Source organism: Mustelus asterias, chromosome 4, assembly GCF_964213995.1.
Source record: "Mustelus asterias chromosome 4, sMusAst1.hap1.1, whole genome shotgun sequence".
Classification (NCBI taxonomy): domain Eukaryota; kingdom Metazoa; phylum Chordata; class Chondrichthyes; order Carcharhiniformes; family Triakidae; genus Mustelus; species Mustelus asterias.
The window spans coordinates 1,529,462-1,546,478 of record NC_135804.1 but is presented as its reverse complement, the minus strand read 5'-3'; the positions used below and the strand labels follow the sequence as shown (position 1 = coordinate 1,546,478).

General features: G+C 46.1%; 2 protein-coding genes across 3 annotated transcripts in view; one reads left to right on the top strand and one right to left on the bottom strand.

The window, feature by feature from the left end:
- gpatch1 (G patch domain containing 1) overlaps nucleotides 1-17,017 on the bottom strand; it is a 47,574-nt gene that overhangs the window by 5,249 nt on the left and 25,308 nt on the right. The window contains exons 12-19 of one of the 2 annotated variants that reach the window (XM_078210504.1): nucleotides 16,041-16,219; nucleotides 12,213-12,340; nucleotides 9,077-9,201; nucleotides 8,134-8,315; nucleotides 4,993-5,200; nucleotides 4,073-4,174; nucleotides 332-389; nucleotides 178-295 (exon numbers count right to left, since the gene is read on the bottom strand). In XM_078210504.1, coding sequence (XP_078066630.1) covers nucleotides 178-295; nucleotides 332-389; nucleotides 4,073-4,174; nucleotides 4,993-5,200; nucleotides 8,134-8,315; nucleotides 9,077-9,201; nucleotides 12,213-12,340; nucleotides 16,041-16,219 — 1,100 coding nt within the window. Of the gene's footprint in view, nucleotides 1-177; nucleotides 390-4,072; nucleotides 4,175-4,992; nucleotides 5,201-8,133; nucleotides 8,316-9,076; nucleotides 9,202-12,212; nucleotides 12,341-16,040; nucleotides 16,220-17,017 lie in introns of both variants that reach the window. The other variant, XM_078210503.1, reaches the window with a different exon arrangement.
- The window catches only part of cebpa (CCAAT enhancer binding protein alpha), a 373,760-nt gene that overhangs the window by 343,868 nt on the left and 12,875 nt on the right, over nucleotides 1-17,017 (top strand). The window lies entirely within an intron of this gene.

The window sequence follows — 17,017 nt, the reverse complement described above, 5'->3', positions numbered from 1 at the left end:
GGCAGTGTGGAGACGAGCAGTCTCTCAGTTTAGTTCTCTCAGTGTGGGGAACCCTGACTGTGATACAGCATTCAGAACAACAGGACAGATACAGCTGAGACAATGTGTACCGAGCATTTCAGGGTGTTCTCCACATGTTTGTTCCCTCCAGCACACACCCCATGGCTCTGAACTGACCTTCTCTTTTTTTGCTTTCTTTCCTTTCTGTCGGTCTCTGTGTTTCTTTTTCTGTTTGTCCTTCGGAATAGCTGTGTTGCTGCTGCTGCGTTCCTCTGACCTCCTGCGTTCCTCTGACCTCCTGCTTTCCTCTGACCCCCTGCGTTCCTCTGACCTCCTGCGTTCTGCTACTGGAGAACCCGTGGTGTAATCAGGCGATGCCTTTGAGTTACCTTCAATTTAACAGAAATCACATATTAGAACATAGAACATAGAACATTACAGCACAGAACAGGCCCTTCGGCCCACGATGTTGTGCCGACCTTCATCTGAAACCAAGATCAAGCTATCCCACTCCCTACCATCCTGTTGTGCTCCATGTGCCTATCCAATAACCGCTTAAATGTTCCTAAAGTGTCTGACTCCACTATCACTGCAGGCAGTCCATTCCACACCCCAACCACTCTCTGCGTGAAGAACCTACCTCTGATATCCTTCCTATATCTCCCACCATGAACCCTATAGTTATGCCCCCTTGTAATAGCTCCATCCACCCGAGGAAATAGTCTTTGAACGTTCACTCGATCTATCCCCTTCATCATTTTATAAACCTCTATTAAGTCTCCCCTCAATCTCCTCCGCTCCAGAGAGAACAGCCCCAGCTCCCTCAACCTTTCCTCATAAGACCGACACTCCAAACCAGGCAGCATCCTGGTAAATCTCCTCTGCACTCTTTCCAGCGCTTCCACATCCTTCTTATAGTGAGGTGACCAGAACTGCACGCAATATTCCAAATGCGGTCTCACCAAGGTCCTGTACAGTTGCAGCATAACCCCACGGCTCTTAAACTCCAACCCCCTGTTAATAAAAGCTAACACACTATATGCCATCTTCACAGCTCTATCCACTTTAGTGGCAACCTTTAGAGATCTGTGGATATGGACCCCAAGATCTCTCTGTTCCTCCACAGTCTTCAGAACCCTACCTTTGACCCTGTAATCCACATTTAAATTAGTCCTACCAAAATGAATCACCTCACATTTATCAGGGTTAAACTCCATTTGCCATTTTTCAGCCCAGCTTTGCATCCTATCTATGTCTCTTTGCAGCCTACAACAGCCCTCCACCTCATCCACTACTCCACCAATCTTGGTGTCATCAGCAAATTTACTGATCCACCCTTCAGCCCCCTCCTCTAAGTCATTAATAAAAATCACAAAGAGCAGAGGACCAAGCACCGATCCCTGCGGCACTCCGCTAGCAACCTGCCTCCAGTCCGAAAATTTTCCATCCACCACCACCCTCTGTCTTCGATCAGATAGCCAGTTACCTATCCAATCGGCCAACTTTCCCTCTATCCCACACCTCCTTACTTTCATCATAAGCCGACCATGGGGGACCTTATCAAACGCCTTACTAAAATCCATGTATATGACATCAACCGCCCTACCTTCATCAACACACCTAGTTACCTCCTCAAAAAATTCTATCAAATTTGTGAGGCACGATTTGCCCTTCACAAATCCGTGCTGACTATCCCGGATTAATCCGCATCTTTCTAAATGGTCGTAAATCCCATCCCTAAGGACCTTTTCCATCAATTTACCAACCACCGAAGTCAGACTAACCGGTCTATAATTACCAGGGTCATTTCTATTCCCTTTCTTAAACAGAGGAACAACATTTGCCACTCTCCAGTCCTCTGGCACCATCCCCGTGGACAGCGAGGACCCAAAGATCAAAGCCAAAGGCTCTGCAATCTCATCCCTCGCCTCCCAAAGAATCCTAGGATACATTTCATCAGGCCCAGGGGACTTATCGACCTTCAGTTTATTCAAAACTGCCAATACATCCTCCCTCCAAACATCTATTTCCTCCAGCCTATTAGCCTGTAACACCTTCTCTTCCTGAAAAACATGGCCCCTCTCCTTGGTGAACACTGAAGAAAAGTATTCATTCATCACCTCGCCTATCTCTACTGATTCCATACACAAGTTCCCACCACTGTCCTTGACCGGCCCTAACCTCACCCTGGTCATTCTTTTATTCCTCACATAAGAGTAAAAAGCCTTGGGGTTTTCCTTGATCCGACCCGCCAAGGACTTCTCATGTCCCCTCCTAGCTCTCCTCAGCCCCTTTTTCAGCTCATTCCTTGCTAACTTGTAACCCTCAATCGAGCCATCTGAACCTTGTTTCATCATCCCTACATAAGCTTCCCTCTTCCTTTTCACAAAACATTCCACCTCTTTTGTGAACCACGGTTCCCTCACTCGGCCATTTCCTCCCTGCCTGACAGGGACATACCTATCAAGGACACCCAGTATTTGTTCCTTGAAAAAGTTCCACTTTTCATCAGTGCCTTTCCCTGACAGTTTCTGTTCCCATCTTATGCCCCCTAATTCTTGCCTAATCGCATCATAATTACCTCTCCCCCAATTGTAAGCCTTGCCCTGCCGTCCGGCCCTATCCCTCTCCATTGCAATAACAAAAGACACCGAATTGTGGTCACTATCTCCAAAGTTCTCTCCCACAACCAAATCCAACACTTGGCCCGGTTCATTTCCCAGTACCAAATCCAATGTGGCCTCACCCCTTGTCGGCCTATCCACATATTGTGTAAGGAAACCCTCCTGCACACACTGCACAAAAAGTGCCCCATCCAAACTATTTGACCTACAAAGGTTCCAATCAATATTTGGAAAGTTAAAGTCCCCCATGACAACTACCCTGTGACCCCCACACGTATCCATAATCTGCTTAGCAATTTCTTCCTCCACATCTCTATTACTATTTGGGGGCCTATAGTAAACTCCTAGCAACGTGACCGCTCCTTTCCTGTTTCTAACTGCAGCCCATATTACCTCAGTGTGCATATCCCCCTCAAAGTGCTTTTCCGCAGCCGTTAAACTATCCTTGATTAACAATGCTACTCCTCCACCTCTTTTACCAGCTTCCCTACACTTACTGAAACATCTATACCCCGGAACGTCCAACAACCATTCCTGTCCTTGTTCTACCCACGTCTCCGTAATGGCCACAACATCGTAGTCCCAAGTAGCAATCCACGCCCCAAGTTCATCCACCTTGTTCCGGATGCTCCTTGCATTGAAGTAGACACACTTCAACCCATCTTCCCATATTACATCAATGTTGTGAATCATTCATCCAAATCTGGGTAGATACCAAGTATTATCTGTTACTGAGTGCAGTAACCCCTCTATATAATCCATATCACATCTAACCAAGTATTCTTCTGTCTGTATAATCTATGTTGTTAGCGAATATTCCCATTCAATCTATACTGCTGCCAACTGTCACACTGTATATATCATAGAATCATACAGCACAAGGCCATTCAGCCCACTGTGTCTGTGCCAGCCTTTTCAAAGAGCTAACCAATTAGTCCTACTGTCTCGCCCTGACCCATTAGGTATTTATCCAATTCCCTCTTAAACGTTCCTATCGAATCTGTTTCCACCCCATTACAAGCAGCGCATCCAGACCACAACAAGCAGGCCGAGTAAAAAATAATCATCTCAAAATCCCCTTCTGGTTCCTTTAAATCTGTGCACTCTGATTACTGACTCTCCTGAGAGTGGAAACAGTTTCTCCTTATTTACTCTCTCAAAGCTGCATTATTTTCAACACTTCAATTCAATCCCCCTCTTAACCTTCCCAGATTCCCAGTGTCTCCACGTGACTCCAAGGTCCCTTATTCTTGGGATCATTACAGTAAATCTCTTCTATACCCTGTCCAAAACCTTGATGTTCTTCCAAAGGTTATTCTGCCCTGAAATGCCCGTGGTGCTCCAGTGAAGCATTAGCAGTGATTGAAGGTTTCAGTATCACTGCCTTGTTTTATTGTTGTCTATATTGGTGATGTCCACACTGATTTACACAGGAAGTAGCATCTTACCGAACAGCAGAGCAGGTGGGAGCCTGGGCCCAAATTCCTCTGTGCCTGTGGGTTTCTGTGGGTTGCACTGTGCCGTTTGCAGGTTTTGATTGGTCTCTTTCACTAAGAGTATAAACAACAAACCAATTTCAGACATCTTATACAGCCAACTGCAACTACTTGCGTACACAAGCAGTAAGGAAAGGTCTCTGCATTTGCAATGGGGAAACACTGAATATGAGCAATAGATAAAATCCTGGGGAACTTATGTTCGAGTACACTGAGGGAGAATTTAGCATGGCCAGTGCACCCTAACCAGCACGTCTTTCAGACTGTGGGAGGAAACCGGAGCACCCAAAGGAAACCCAGGCAAACATGGGGAGAATGTACACACTCCGCACAGACAAGCTGGGAACAGAACCTGGGTCCCTGGGGCTGTGAGGCAGTAGTGCTAACCACTGTGCCACCCAGTTACTAGTTATTGGATTCAAAGAGGGCACATGAAATGTACACATTAAAGCTCCCCCTACACTGCCCAATCAAACACTCCCAGGACAGGTACAGCACGGGGTTAGATACAGAGTAAAGCTCCCTCTACACTGTCTCCCATCAAACACTCCCAGGACAGATACAGCACTGGGTTAGATACAGAGTAAAGCTCCCTCTACACTGTCCCCCATCAAACACTCCCAGGACAGATACAGCACGGGGTTAGATACAGAGTAAAGCTCCCTCTACACCGTCCCCCATCAAACACTCCCAGGACAGGTACAGCACGGAGTTAGATACAGAGTAAAGCTCCCTCTAAGTTACACTATAGCTGACTGCAGGAAGGAGAGGTATAGAATGATATTGTCAAGTTGTAGTGCCTATTCTCTGGAGAAGTTACTTTAGAGAAAGGATTGAATTTAGCCAGTCACGGAGTTGCTCAGTAAACTAACCTGGCTGACAGACTGAGGGGGGTATTTGTGGCACAGACTCCACTGCGCCTTGCACTCCAGGAAGGGGGTTCATTTCACTGGGCCCCTCATCTTCATCCTCCTCTGCCTCATCTGAGGAGGAAGATGACGACTCTTCCTCCGATGAACTGGCGAAGATAGCTTTGAATAAGTCCATGGACGGACGGCTTTCTTCCTCCTCAGTATCTACCTGCAAGAAAGAAAGGAAATAACCTCTAATGTAACAAAAAAAAATCAAAGCCACAATCCTGGAATGATTGTTGTTAAAATTATCCAATACAATTACTCTGATTAGGTCACAACTAGAGCATTGTGTCCAGTTCTGGTCACCACATTTTAGGAAGGATGTGAGGGACATTGAGAGGGTGCAGAGGGAGATTTACCATAGTGGTTCCAGGGATGAGGGATTTTAGGTTGAAGAAGCTGGGGTTGTTCTCCTTGGAGCAAAGGAGATTGAGGGGAGAGGTGTATCAGATTATTGGATAAGGTAGCCAAAGTGAAACTGTTCCTATTAGCTGATGGTATAAGGATCAAAGGATACAGATTTGAGCTTTTGAGAAGAACATTTTTACGCAGCGAGTGGTAATGACCTGGAACCTGGTGGGAGCTGAAATGATTAATGTTTTCAAAAGGAAATTAATTGGGACTTGAAAGAAATACATTTTCAGGGCTACAGGAATAGAGTGGGAAATATGACTGACGAGATTGCTCCATAGAGAGCTAGCAACCAGGGGCACCTTTAGAGTAGGAAGGTTTTTGCAATTGTGTCTTTAAATTAATTCATTGCAATTAATAATAGGAAGTTAGAGATCATCTCTCTCAGCTCTGCTGGAAGAAAAGCCATACCATGGAGTAATGGTTAAGAAAGCAAATGCAGATATCTAAAGGACAGCTAGCGAAGGAAACTAGAGAAATGAAGAGAAGTTTCCAAAAGTCCAAGGTTGAAGAAACGGGGACTAGAACAGGATACTGTTCAGTAAAGTCCCATAGAGCTGAGAAAGAATTGGATTGTGAGAGGCCAGAAACATCTCAGAAGTAGTTTTAAGGTTTGTGATATCTTAGTACATTTTGTGAGATGTTATTTGAAATAACTGCAGAAATCGGTGGTGGATCTTGGAGTTTGTGTGAAAGTATCTTAAGACAAGGGAAAACTGAAGGAAAAGGCAAAAAACCAGGAGCGGGATTCCTTCTTAGAACAATGGAGTGGAAGCTTTGTTTGAAAGGATGGTTGGAAGACCTGGAGCTAGGTTCTTGATGAAAACGGCTGATGAAAAGCATTGTTTGAAAGAAGATTTTAAAGTGTGGTGTTTTGGGAGTGGAGTTTGGAAATACTCGTGACAATCATCCGGGGGGAATATGAGAAAAAATCCACAGAAGATTGGTTGAGTGGTATTGGCCATTAGTTTCAAAGTGGGGTATTATCTTTGAAAACTATACCTTTCTGAAGCTAAGGGGAAATTAAAGGAGTAATGTATTATAATCAAACTTTCATGTTTAATAAATATATCTGTTCTCGTTGTTAAAAACTAATAGCAATCTTGTGACTTTATTCTTCTATGTTTCTTTAAAAAAAGTAAAATGATATGGTCTTTTGAGCCAGGATTCCATTAGAACCATAGAAAATTACAGCTCAGAAACAGGCCTTTTGGCCCTTCTTGTCTGTGCCGAACCATTTTTTGCCTAGTCCCACTGACCTGCACTGGGACCTTCCCGTCCAATAGTAACACGAAGTGGGATCATAACACTCCACTGGGTTTCCTGGTGACGGGAGTCACATGTTTTTTATTTTTTTCATGCTAGAAATTATTCTGTGATGGGCAATTTGTTGCCCATCCCTAATTGCCCATGAACGGAGCGGCTTCCTCGGTCAGTTAAGAGTCAACCACAGTGTAGCTCTGGAGTCACATGTCGGCCAGACCAGATAAGGATGGCAGGTTTCCTTCCCTGAAGGACATCAATGAACCAGATGAGCTTTTACAACAATCGATGTTAGTTGTCACAATCACCATCATTGAGACTAGCTTTTATAGTCCAGATTTATTAATTGAATATAAATTCCACCAGCTGCCATGGTAGGATTTAAACCCCTGTCCCAGAGAATTAGCCTGGGCCTTTGGATTACTAGTCCAGTGACAGTACCACTAAGCCAGGCCAGGGTGTAAGCCAGGCCATAGAGTCAAACAGGTTTGCAGCATGGAAACAGGCCCTTCAGCCCAACTTGTCCATGCCACCTTTTTTTTTAAAACCACTAAGCTAGTCCCAATTGCCCGCGTTTGGTCCATATCCCTCTATACCCATCTTACCCATGTAACTGTTTAAATGCTTTTTAAAAGACAAAATTGTACCCGCCTCTACTACTATCTCTGGCAGCTTGTTCCAGACACTCACCACCCTCTGTGTGAAAAGATTGCCCCTCTGGATCCTTTTGTATCTCTCCCCTCACACCTATGCCCTCTAATTTTATACTCCCCTACCTTTGGGAAAAGATGTTGACTATCTAGGTGATCTGTGCCCCTCATTATTTTATAGACCTCTATAAGATCACCCCTCAGCCTCCTCTGCTCCAGGGAAAAAAGTCCCAGTCTATCCAGCCTTTCCTTATAACACAAACCATCAAGTCCCGGTAGCGTCTCAGTAAATCTTTTCTGCACTCTTTCTAGTTTAGTAATATCCTTTCTATAATAGGGTGGCCAGACTGTACACAGGTCAGGATGCCAACTGCAGACCCTGAGTGGTATTAATGAACCTGCATTCTTCCAGGCAATTTGCTACTCTTCCCAGTTTCATCAGAAAATGTTGATGCCCAATTCATTACACCGGAAAATCCAGTTCAATTCCATAGAGAGTGACGAGGTTCCAATACTGATCCCTGGCACCTTCCAGTAGTCACGGGCCTCTCTCTCTAATCTGACAAATCCAATACTGAATCCCCCACAGGGCCTTTCCACCACCTCACCCATCATTTCCTCTTTTATACGTCAGGCTCGGCTTTTCCAAACTATTCCTCATGTGGCACTTTGAAAATAATGCTCGGGAGTCTGTATAAACTCCATCTACCACCCACACATTTTGCCCTCAGAAAATCCTGTAAAACTACTCAAACGTCACTGTTACTCCAGGTACCTTCTTGGTGATTTTGTTCTCTCTGTCCTGTTCGGCTTTCTCTGAATGTCGTGTTAAACTTGTTTCTGCTGCAGTATCCAAACCAATTAGATTGGCAGCATGATCAACAATATCTTTCTCCTTGTCCTCTGCTGACATGTCCCACCTCGATCTTCTTCTGGATTCAGGGGACTTCAGAGCTCCTGGTTGAAACAGAGAATTTATTACATTTGATGCAATATTCACGTTTCTGAATAACACTCCAACAAAATCCCTGAATTCTCTGTCAAGTTCACAAAGCACTGCATTCTGTCCATTTGAGAGCTAGGCCTCATCAGTTACTCGGCAGGGATTTCTTTTATCTGTTAGCTGACCAACTCCACATGTTTCCCTTGCTCTGCCGAAGGTGCTGCCTCTTGCTGCAGCAATAATCTACAGTGCTGGTTATTGGCTGGAACTTTACAGAGATCACAATGGTGTGAAAGCAGTGAGTGCACATCAGATGATTGACTTTAGGAAGCAGCACAATGGATTTATCAATGCTGCAGTGATTGGCTGAGGCCTAACCCAGTGACCCACTCGCTGCCTGGGGCCTAATCCAGTGACCCACTCACTGGCTGGCTGGGGCCTAATCCAGTGACCCACCTGCTGGCTGGCTGGGGCCTAATCCAGTGACCCACTCGCTGGCTGGCTGGGGCCTAATCCAGTGACCCACTCGCTGGCTGGCTGGGGCCTAATCCAGTGACCCACTCGCTGGCTGGCTGGGGCCTAATCCAGTAACTGGGGCCTTATCCAGAGACCCACTCGCTGGCTGGCTGGGGCCTAATCCAGTGACCCACTCGCTGGCTGGCTGGAGCCTAACCCAGTGACTGGAGCCTTATCCAGTGACCCACTCGCTGGCTGGCTGGGGCCTAATCCAGTGACCCACTCGCTGGCTGGGGATTATTATAACAATCGTACTTACTATCGTGTTGCACACTTTCCATTTTAGTTTCCATTCCACTTGCTGCAGGAGTTGTGGGGATGGTCAGAAAGTTAAACACTGAATATTTGTCCCGTTTCACCGTGGGCAGCCCAGACTTTGTGGACCTGGAAAATCAAAAAGGTAACAAATTGTAAAACTCTGGGGGCAGGTCAAAACTGAAGGAAGAGAGAAAGATATCCCAAATAGCAGCTCAGCCAGGCCTACAGACAGCAGCATGTTTCAACACCTAGAACCAAGAAATTACCCCACTGTTTTGTGACAGCTTTTCCCCCCCAATTTCACCATTCTGAATAGTAGGTTTAAATCCCACACTGGTGTCAGAACGAGTGCTGCACAGCCACAGATTTCATCCGTCCAGTGAGACGTTAACTCAGGGCGCTAATACACCAATGTAGCTCCAATGTTCTGACCTTGGGTCACTGTCTGTGCGGAGTTTGCATGTCCTTCCCGTATCTGTGTGGGCTTCCTCCAGGTGCTCTGGTTTCCTCCCACAGTCCGAAGATTGATTTTGTCTCGTCACTGGACACAGGTGAGGTCCCAGAGGATTGGAGGATAGCTAATGTGATCCCGTTATTTAAGAAGGGTAGGAAGGATAACCCGGGTAATTATAGGCCGGTGAGCTTGACGTCCGTGGTGGGGAAGTTGTTGGAGAGGATTCTTAGATATAGGATGTATGCGTATTTAGAAAGGAATAAACTCATTAACGATAGTCAGCATGGTTTTGTGAGAGGGAGGTCATGCCTCACTAACCTGGTGGAGTTTTTTGAAGAAGTGACCAGAATGGTTGACGAGGGAAGGGCCGTGGATGTCATCTATATGGACTTTAGTAAAGCGTTTGACAAAGTCCCTCATGGTAGGCTGGTGAAAAAGGTTGGATCTCATGGGATAAAGGGGGAGGTGGCTAGATGGGTGGAGAACTGGCTTGGTCACAGAAGACAGAGGGTGGTAGTGGAAGGGTCTTTTTCCGGCTGGAGGCCTGTGACTAGTGGTGTTCCGCAGGGCTCTGTATTGGGACCTCTGCTCTTTGTGATTTATATAAACGATCTGGAAGAAGGTGTAACTGGGGTGATCAGTAAGTTTGCGGACGACACAAAATTGGCAGGACTTGCAGATAGTGAGGAGCATTGTCAGAAGCTACAGAAGGATATAGATAGGCTGGAAATTTGGGCAAAGAAATGGCAGATGGAGTTCAATCCAGATAAATGCGAAGTGATGCATTTTGGTAGAAATAATGTAGGGAGGAGCTATACGATAAATGGCAGAACCATAAAGGGTGTAGATACGCAGAGGGACCTGGGTGTGCAAGTCCACAGATCCTTGAAGGTGACGTCACAGGTGGAGAAGGTGGTGAATAAGGCATATGGCATGCTTGCCTTTATAGGATGGGGCATAGAGTATAAAAGTTGGGGTCTGATGTTGCAGATGTATAGAACGTTGGTTCAGCCGCATTTGGAATACTGCGTCCAGTTCTGGTCGCCACACTACCAGAAGGACGTGGAGGCTTTGGAGAGAGTACAGAGGAGGTTTACCAGGATGTTGCCTGGTATGGAGGGGCTTAGTTATGAGGAGAGATTGGGTAAACTGGGGTTGTTCTCCCTGGAATGACGGAGGATGAGGGGAGACTTAATAGGGGTGTATAAAATTATGAAAGGCATGGATAGGGTGAACGGTGGGAAGCTTTTCCCCAGGTTGGTGGTGATGTTCACGAGGGGTCATAGGTTCAAGGTGCAAGGGGGGAGGTTTAACACAGATATCAGAAGGACATATTTTACACAGAGGGTGGTGGGGGCCTGGAATGCGCTGCCAGGCAAGGTGGTGGAGGCGGGGACACTGGGAACGTTTAAGACTTATCTCGACAGCCATATGAACGGAGTGGGAATGGAGGGATACAAAAGAATGGTCTAGTTTGGACCAGGGAGCGGCACGGGCTTGGAGGGCCGAAGGGCTTGTTCCTGTGCTGTATTGTTCTTTGATTTATTTATTAATTATTGTCACAAGTAGGCTTACATTAACACTGCAATGAAGTTACTGTGAAAATCCCCTAGTCGCCACACACCGGTGCCTGTTCGGGTACACTGAGGGAGAATTTAGCATGGCCAATGCACTACCAGTACGTCTTTCAGACTGTGGGAGGGAACCGGAGCACCCGGAGGAAACCCACGTAGACACGGGGAGAACACGCAAACTCCACACAGACGGTGACCCAAGCTGGGAATCGAACCCGGGTCCCTGGTGTTGTGAGGCAGCAGTGCTAACCACTGTACCACTGCCCCAGGTGCTGCAGCAATGTGCAGGTTAGATGGATTAGCCAATGGTAAATGTGTAGCATTACGGAGATGGGACAGAGGAGCATACCTGAATAAGGTGCTCTTACAAAGAATTACAGCAGACTTGATGGGCCAAATGGCCTACTTTCACATGTAGGGATTCTATGGTTTGATGGGATACTATCCAGAGAAAGAGAGAGAGACTGAATCCTGTACACAGTGTATACCCAGAGAGACTGAATCCTGTACAGTGTATACCCAGAGAGACTGAATCCTGTACACAGTGTATACCCAGAGAGACTGAATCCTGTACACAGTGTATACCCAGAGAGACTGAATCCTGTACAGTGTATACCCAGAGAGACTGAATCCTGTACACAGTGTATACCCAGAGAGACCGAATCCTGTACACAGTGTATACCCAGAGAGACCGAATCCTGTACACAGTGTATACCCAGAGAGACTGAATCCTGTACACAGTGTATACCCAGAGAGACCGAATCCTGTACACAGTGTATACCCAGAGAGACTGAATCCTGTACACAGTGTATACCCAGAGAGACTGAATCCTGTACACAGTGTATACCCAGAGAGACCGAATCCTGTACACAGTGTATACCCAGAGAGACTGAATCCTGTACACAGTGTATACCCAGAGACACTGAATCCTGTACACAGTGTATACCCAGAGAGACTGAATCCTGTACAGTGTATACCCAGAGAGACTGAATCCTGTACACAGTGTATACCCAGAGAGACCGAATCCTGTACACAGTGTATACCCAGAGAGACCGAATCCTGTACACAGTGTATACCCAGGGAGACTGAATCCTGCGGTTGCTACTCACCCTGGGTAGGGATCGGGAACATTGAACCGTTTGCAGAGAAGTTTCTCAGGATGCCACTCGAACTTGTCTCTGGTGAGACTCCCAAACATCTTCATTTTCACCGCAGACTCTTTATCATTGATATCACCCTGTGCGGAGAGCAAACAAAACAAAAGCAGTCAGCACCCAGGTCTCTGGATCAGACCATCACTACAGGGGAGGCAACCCTGTCCTCAGAGAGGTGTAGTGGTTTGGGAGCAGGGTGGCACCCTCGGGTGAGTACAGTATTAAAGAGATGAGACTAATGGGCTGACCGTTGGTTGATTATTGGATTGTTTCGCGAATTGCAATCAGCTGACTCGACAAGTTTGAATGCAAAACCTGATCATTCCCAGTCTAATACTCGCTGTTCCCAATCATTCCCAGTCTGATACACGCTGATCCCAATCATTCCCAGTCTGATACAAGCTGTACCCAATCATTCTCAGTCTGATACACGCTGATCCCAATCATTCCCAGTCTGATACTCGCTGTTCCCAATCATTCCCAGTCTGATACACGCTGTTCTCAATCATTCCCAGTCTGATACTCGCTGGTCCTAATCATTCCCAGTCTGATACACGCTGGCGGATGGAGTTTAATGCGGAGAAGTGTGAGGTAATTCACTTTGGTAGGAATAACAGATGTGTTGAGTATAGGGCTAACGGGAGGACTTTGAATAGTGTGGAGGAGCAGAGGGATCTAGGTGTATGTGTGCATAGATCCCTGAAAGTTGGGAATCAAGTAGATAAGGTTGTTAAGAAGGCATATGGTGTCTTGGCGTTTATTGGTAGGGGGATTGAATTTAGGAGTCGTAGCGTTATGTTGCAACTGTACACAACTCTGGTGCGGCCGCACTTGGAGTACTGTGTGCAGTTCTGGTCCCCACATTACAGGAAGGATGTGGAGGCTTTGGAGAGGGTGCAGAGGAGGTTTACCAGGATGTTGCCTGGTATGGAGGGGAGATCCTATGAGGAGAGGCTGAGGGATTTGGGATTGTTTTCGCTGGAAAGGCGGCGGCTAAGAGGGGATCTTATTGAAACATATAAGATGATTAGAGGTTTAGATAGGGTGGATAGTGATAGCCTTTTTCCTCTGATGGAGAAATCCAGCACGAGGGGGCATGGCTTTAAATTGAGGGGGGGTAGTTATAGAACCGATGTCAGGGGTAGGTTCTTTACCCAGAGGGTGGTGAGGGATTGGAATGCCCTGCCAGCATCAGTAGTAAATGCGCCTAGTTTGGGGGCGTTTAAGAGATCCGTAGATAGGTTCATGGACGAAAAGAAATTGGTTTAGGTTGGAGGGTCACAGTTTTTTTTTTTAACTGGTCGGTGCAACATCGTGGGCCGAAGGGCCTGTTCTGCGCTGTAATGTTCTATGTTCTATGTTCTCAATCATTCCCAGTCTGATACTCGCTGTTCCCAATCATTCCCAGTCTGATACATGCTGATCCCAATCATTCCCAGTCTGATACAAGCTGTTCCCAATCATTCCCAGTCTGATACACGCTGTTCCCAATCATTCCCAGTCTGATACAAGCTGTTCCCAATCATTCCCAGTCTGATACACGCTGTTCCCAATCATTCCCAGTCTGATACACACTGATCCCGACCATTCCCAGTCTGATACACGCTGTTCCCAATCATTCCCAGTCTGATACATGCTGTTCCCAATCATTCCCAGTCTGATACACGGCGATCCCAATCATTCCCAGTCTGATACTCGCTGGTCCCAATCATTCCCAGTCTGATACACGCTGTTCTCAATCATTCCCAGTCTGATACACGCTGATCTCAATCATTCCCAGTCTGATACACACTGATCCCGACCATTCCCAGTCTGATACACACTGTTCCCAATCATTCCCAGTCTGATACATGCTGTTCCCAATCATTCCCAGTCTGATACACGGCGATCCCAATCATTCCCAGTCTGATACTCGCTGATCCCAATCATTCCCAGTCTGATACATGCTGATCCCAATCATTCCCGGACTGATACACACTGATCCCAATCATTCCCAGTCTGATACACGCTGTTCCCAATCATTCCCAGTCTGATACTCGGCGATCCCGACCATTCCCAGTCTGATATACGTTGATCCCAATAATTCCCGGTCTGTTACACGCTGTTCCCAATAATTCCCAGTCTGATACACGCTGTTCCCAATAATTCCCAGTTTGATGGGCCCAGTATGATAGATGGTGGATTTACTCCCGTCCAGCTGGCAGACCTTGAAGTAAATCATGAACTTACCAATAAAATAACATACGTAAAATTATCATTCCTACCCTTCAGACATGAAGGGAACATGGTTAGTTAATCATAGAGTTTTGCAGCCCAACAAGAGGCCCTTTGGCCCATCAGATCTGCACCAGCCCTAAAGCACCTATCTATTCTAATCTCATTTTCCAGCACTTGGTCCGTAGTCTTGTACATTTTGGTGTTTCGAGTGCTTATCTAAATGATTCTGAAATGTTGCGAGGGTTCCCGCCTCTACCACCCTTTCAGACAGTGAGTTCCAGATTTCCACCACCCTCTGGATGAAAAAGCTTTTCCTTCAAATCCCCTCTAAATCTCCTGCCCCATAACTTAAATCTATGCCCCTGGTTACTGACCTCTCTACGAAGGGCAAAGGTTTCTTCCTTTCTCCCCTAGCTATGTCCTTCATAATTCTGTAAACCTCATTCAAGTCCCCTCTCAGCCTTCTCTGCTCCAAGGAAAACAACCCCAGTCTAACCAGCCTCTCCTCATAGCTGAAACACTCCAGCCCAGGCAGCATCCTGGTGAATCTCCTCTGCACCCTTTCCAGTGCAATCACACCCTTCCTATAGTGTGGCGACCAGAACTGCACACAGCACTCTGGCTGTGGCCTAACCAGCATTTAAGACAGCTCCTTCATAACTTATCTGCTCTTATATTCTATGCCTCAGTTAATAAAGGCAAGTATCCCATATGCCTCCTTAAAACACCTTATCTACCTGTCCTGCTGTCTTCAGGAATCTTGGGCATGCACAAGCTCCCTCTGATCCTCTGTACTTCCTGGTGTCCGACCGTTCACTATATATTTCCTTGTCTTGTTAGTCCTCTCAAAATGCATCATCTCACCGTTTCAGGGTTAAATTCTATTTGCCACTGTTCCGCCTATCTGACCGACCGTCTACATTGTCCTGTAATTTAAGGCTTTCCTCCTCGCTATTTGCCACAGCATCAATTTTCATGTCATCCATAAGCTTACTGATCATACGTCCCACACTTATGCAATATGGTGGCACAGTGGTTAGCACTGCTGCCTCTCAGTGCCAGGGTCCCTGGTTTTATTCCCGGCTTGGGTCACCGTCTGTGCAGTTTGCACGTTCTCCCCATGTCTGCATGGGTTTACTCCGGGTGTTCCAGTTTCCTCCCACAGTCCGAAAGAAATGCTCGTTAGGTGCATTGGCCATGCTAAATTCTCCCTCAGTGTAATCCGAACAGGCATTGGATTGTGGCGACTAGGGGAGTTTCACAGTAGCTTCATTTCAGTGTTAATGTAAGCCTACTTGTGACACTAAATAAATAAACTTTAAATTATTAATGTACACTACAAACAGTAAGGGACCCAGCACCAATCCCTGCGGTACACCGCTGGACACAGGTTTCCAGTCACAAAAACAAACTTTGACCATCCCCCTTTGCCTCCTGCCACTAAGCCAATTACAACATAATGCTTTCTTTCAATCGATACCAGTGAACTGTGCAATTTGGGCACTTTCTGTGACGGTCTCTGACCAATGCCCTTCTGGTCAACACTTAGGATCAGGATAACCATACCTCCTGTTGCTCCGGCACTTCCACCTTTTCTGTATCCTCTGAAAACTTGGCGCGTGTAAAGCGAGATGATAACGAGGCGCTGGTGGGACGATACAGCATAGCTGCACGGCTAAACTCGTACTGCTCCCTGTCTCGCTCCCATTCTGTCATGCTGGGATCCAGGCTACTGGCCAGGGCATCTAGCAGGTTCAGACAATAGAAAAAGTCCAAGTATGAAGACAAGTTATGCTAACTAGGCTTGTATTCCTTCAAGTAAGATTAAAGGGTGATCCAATCAAAGTATTTAAAATGACAGGGTGGACATATGTATGATCTGATCACCATTACAGAGACATGGCTGCAGGATGACAAAGACTGGGCCTGAATATTCAAGGATACATGACATTTCAGAAAGACAGGAAGCTAGGAAAGGTGGTGGGAAAACTCTGTTAATTAAGGATGACATTGGTAGAAGAAAGAGAAGACCTTCGGTCTAAAGATCAAGATATAGATTCAGTTTAAGTAGAAGTGAGAAATAGTAAATGTAGGAAGTCCCTTGTGGGAGTAGTTTATAGGCCCCCTATTAGTCACCACACTGTAAGGCAGGTATATGGAAAAAAAACTGGAGGCTTTTGAGGAAGCAATGGCAAGAATCGTGGGTGAATTTAATCTACATATAGATTAGACAAATCATATCAGTAAAGGTAGCCTGGATGATGAGTTCATTGTGTTTTTAGGACATTTTTTTAGAGCAGTTGCTTGACACCGGGGGTCAACTGAAGGTTTCAAAACGGATTGAGAAATAGTCACAGAAGCGAATTAATTTACATGCTGGGAATCTGAAATAAAAACAGAAGATGCTAGAAATACTCTGCATGTCAGGCGGCATCTGTGGAGAGAAATAGAGTTAATGTCTCAGATCAATAACCTGCCATCTGATTTCTGTTGGATAAGAATATCAGAGTTTCAGAAGCCAACTGCAACAGACAAGCCAGTAA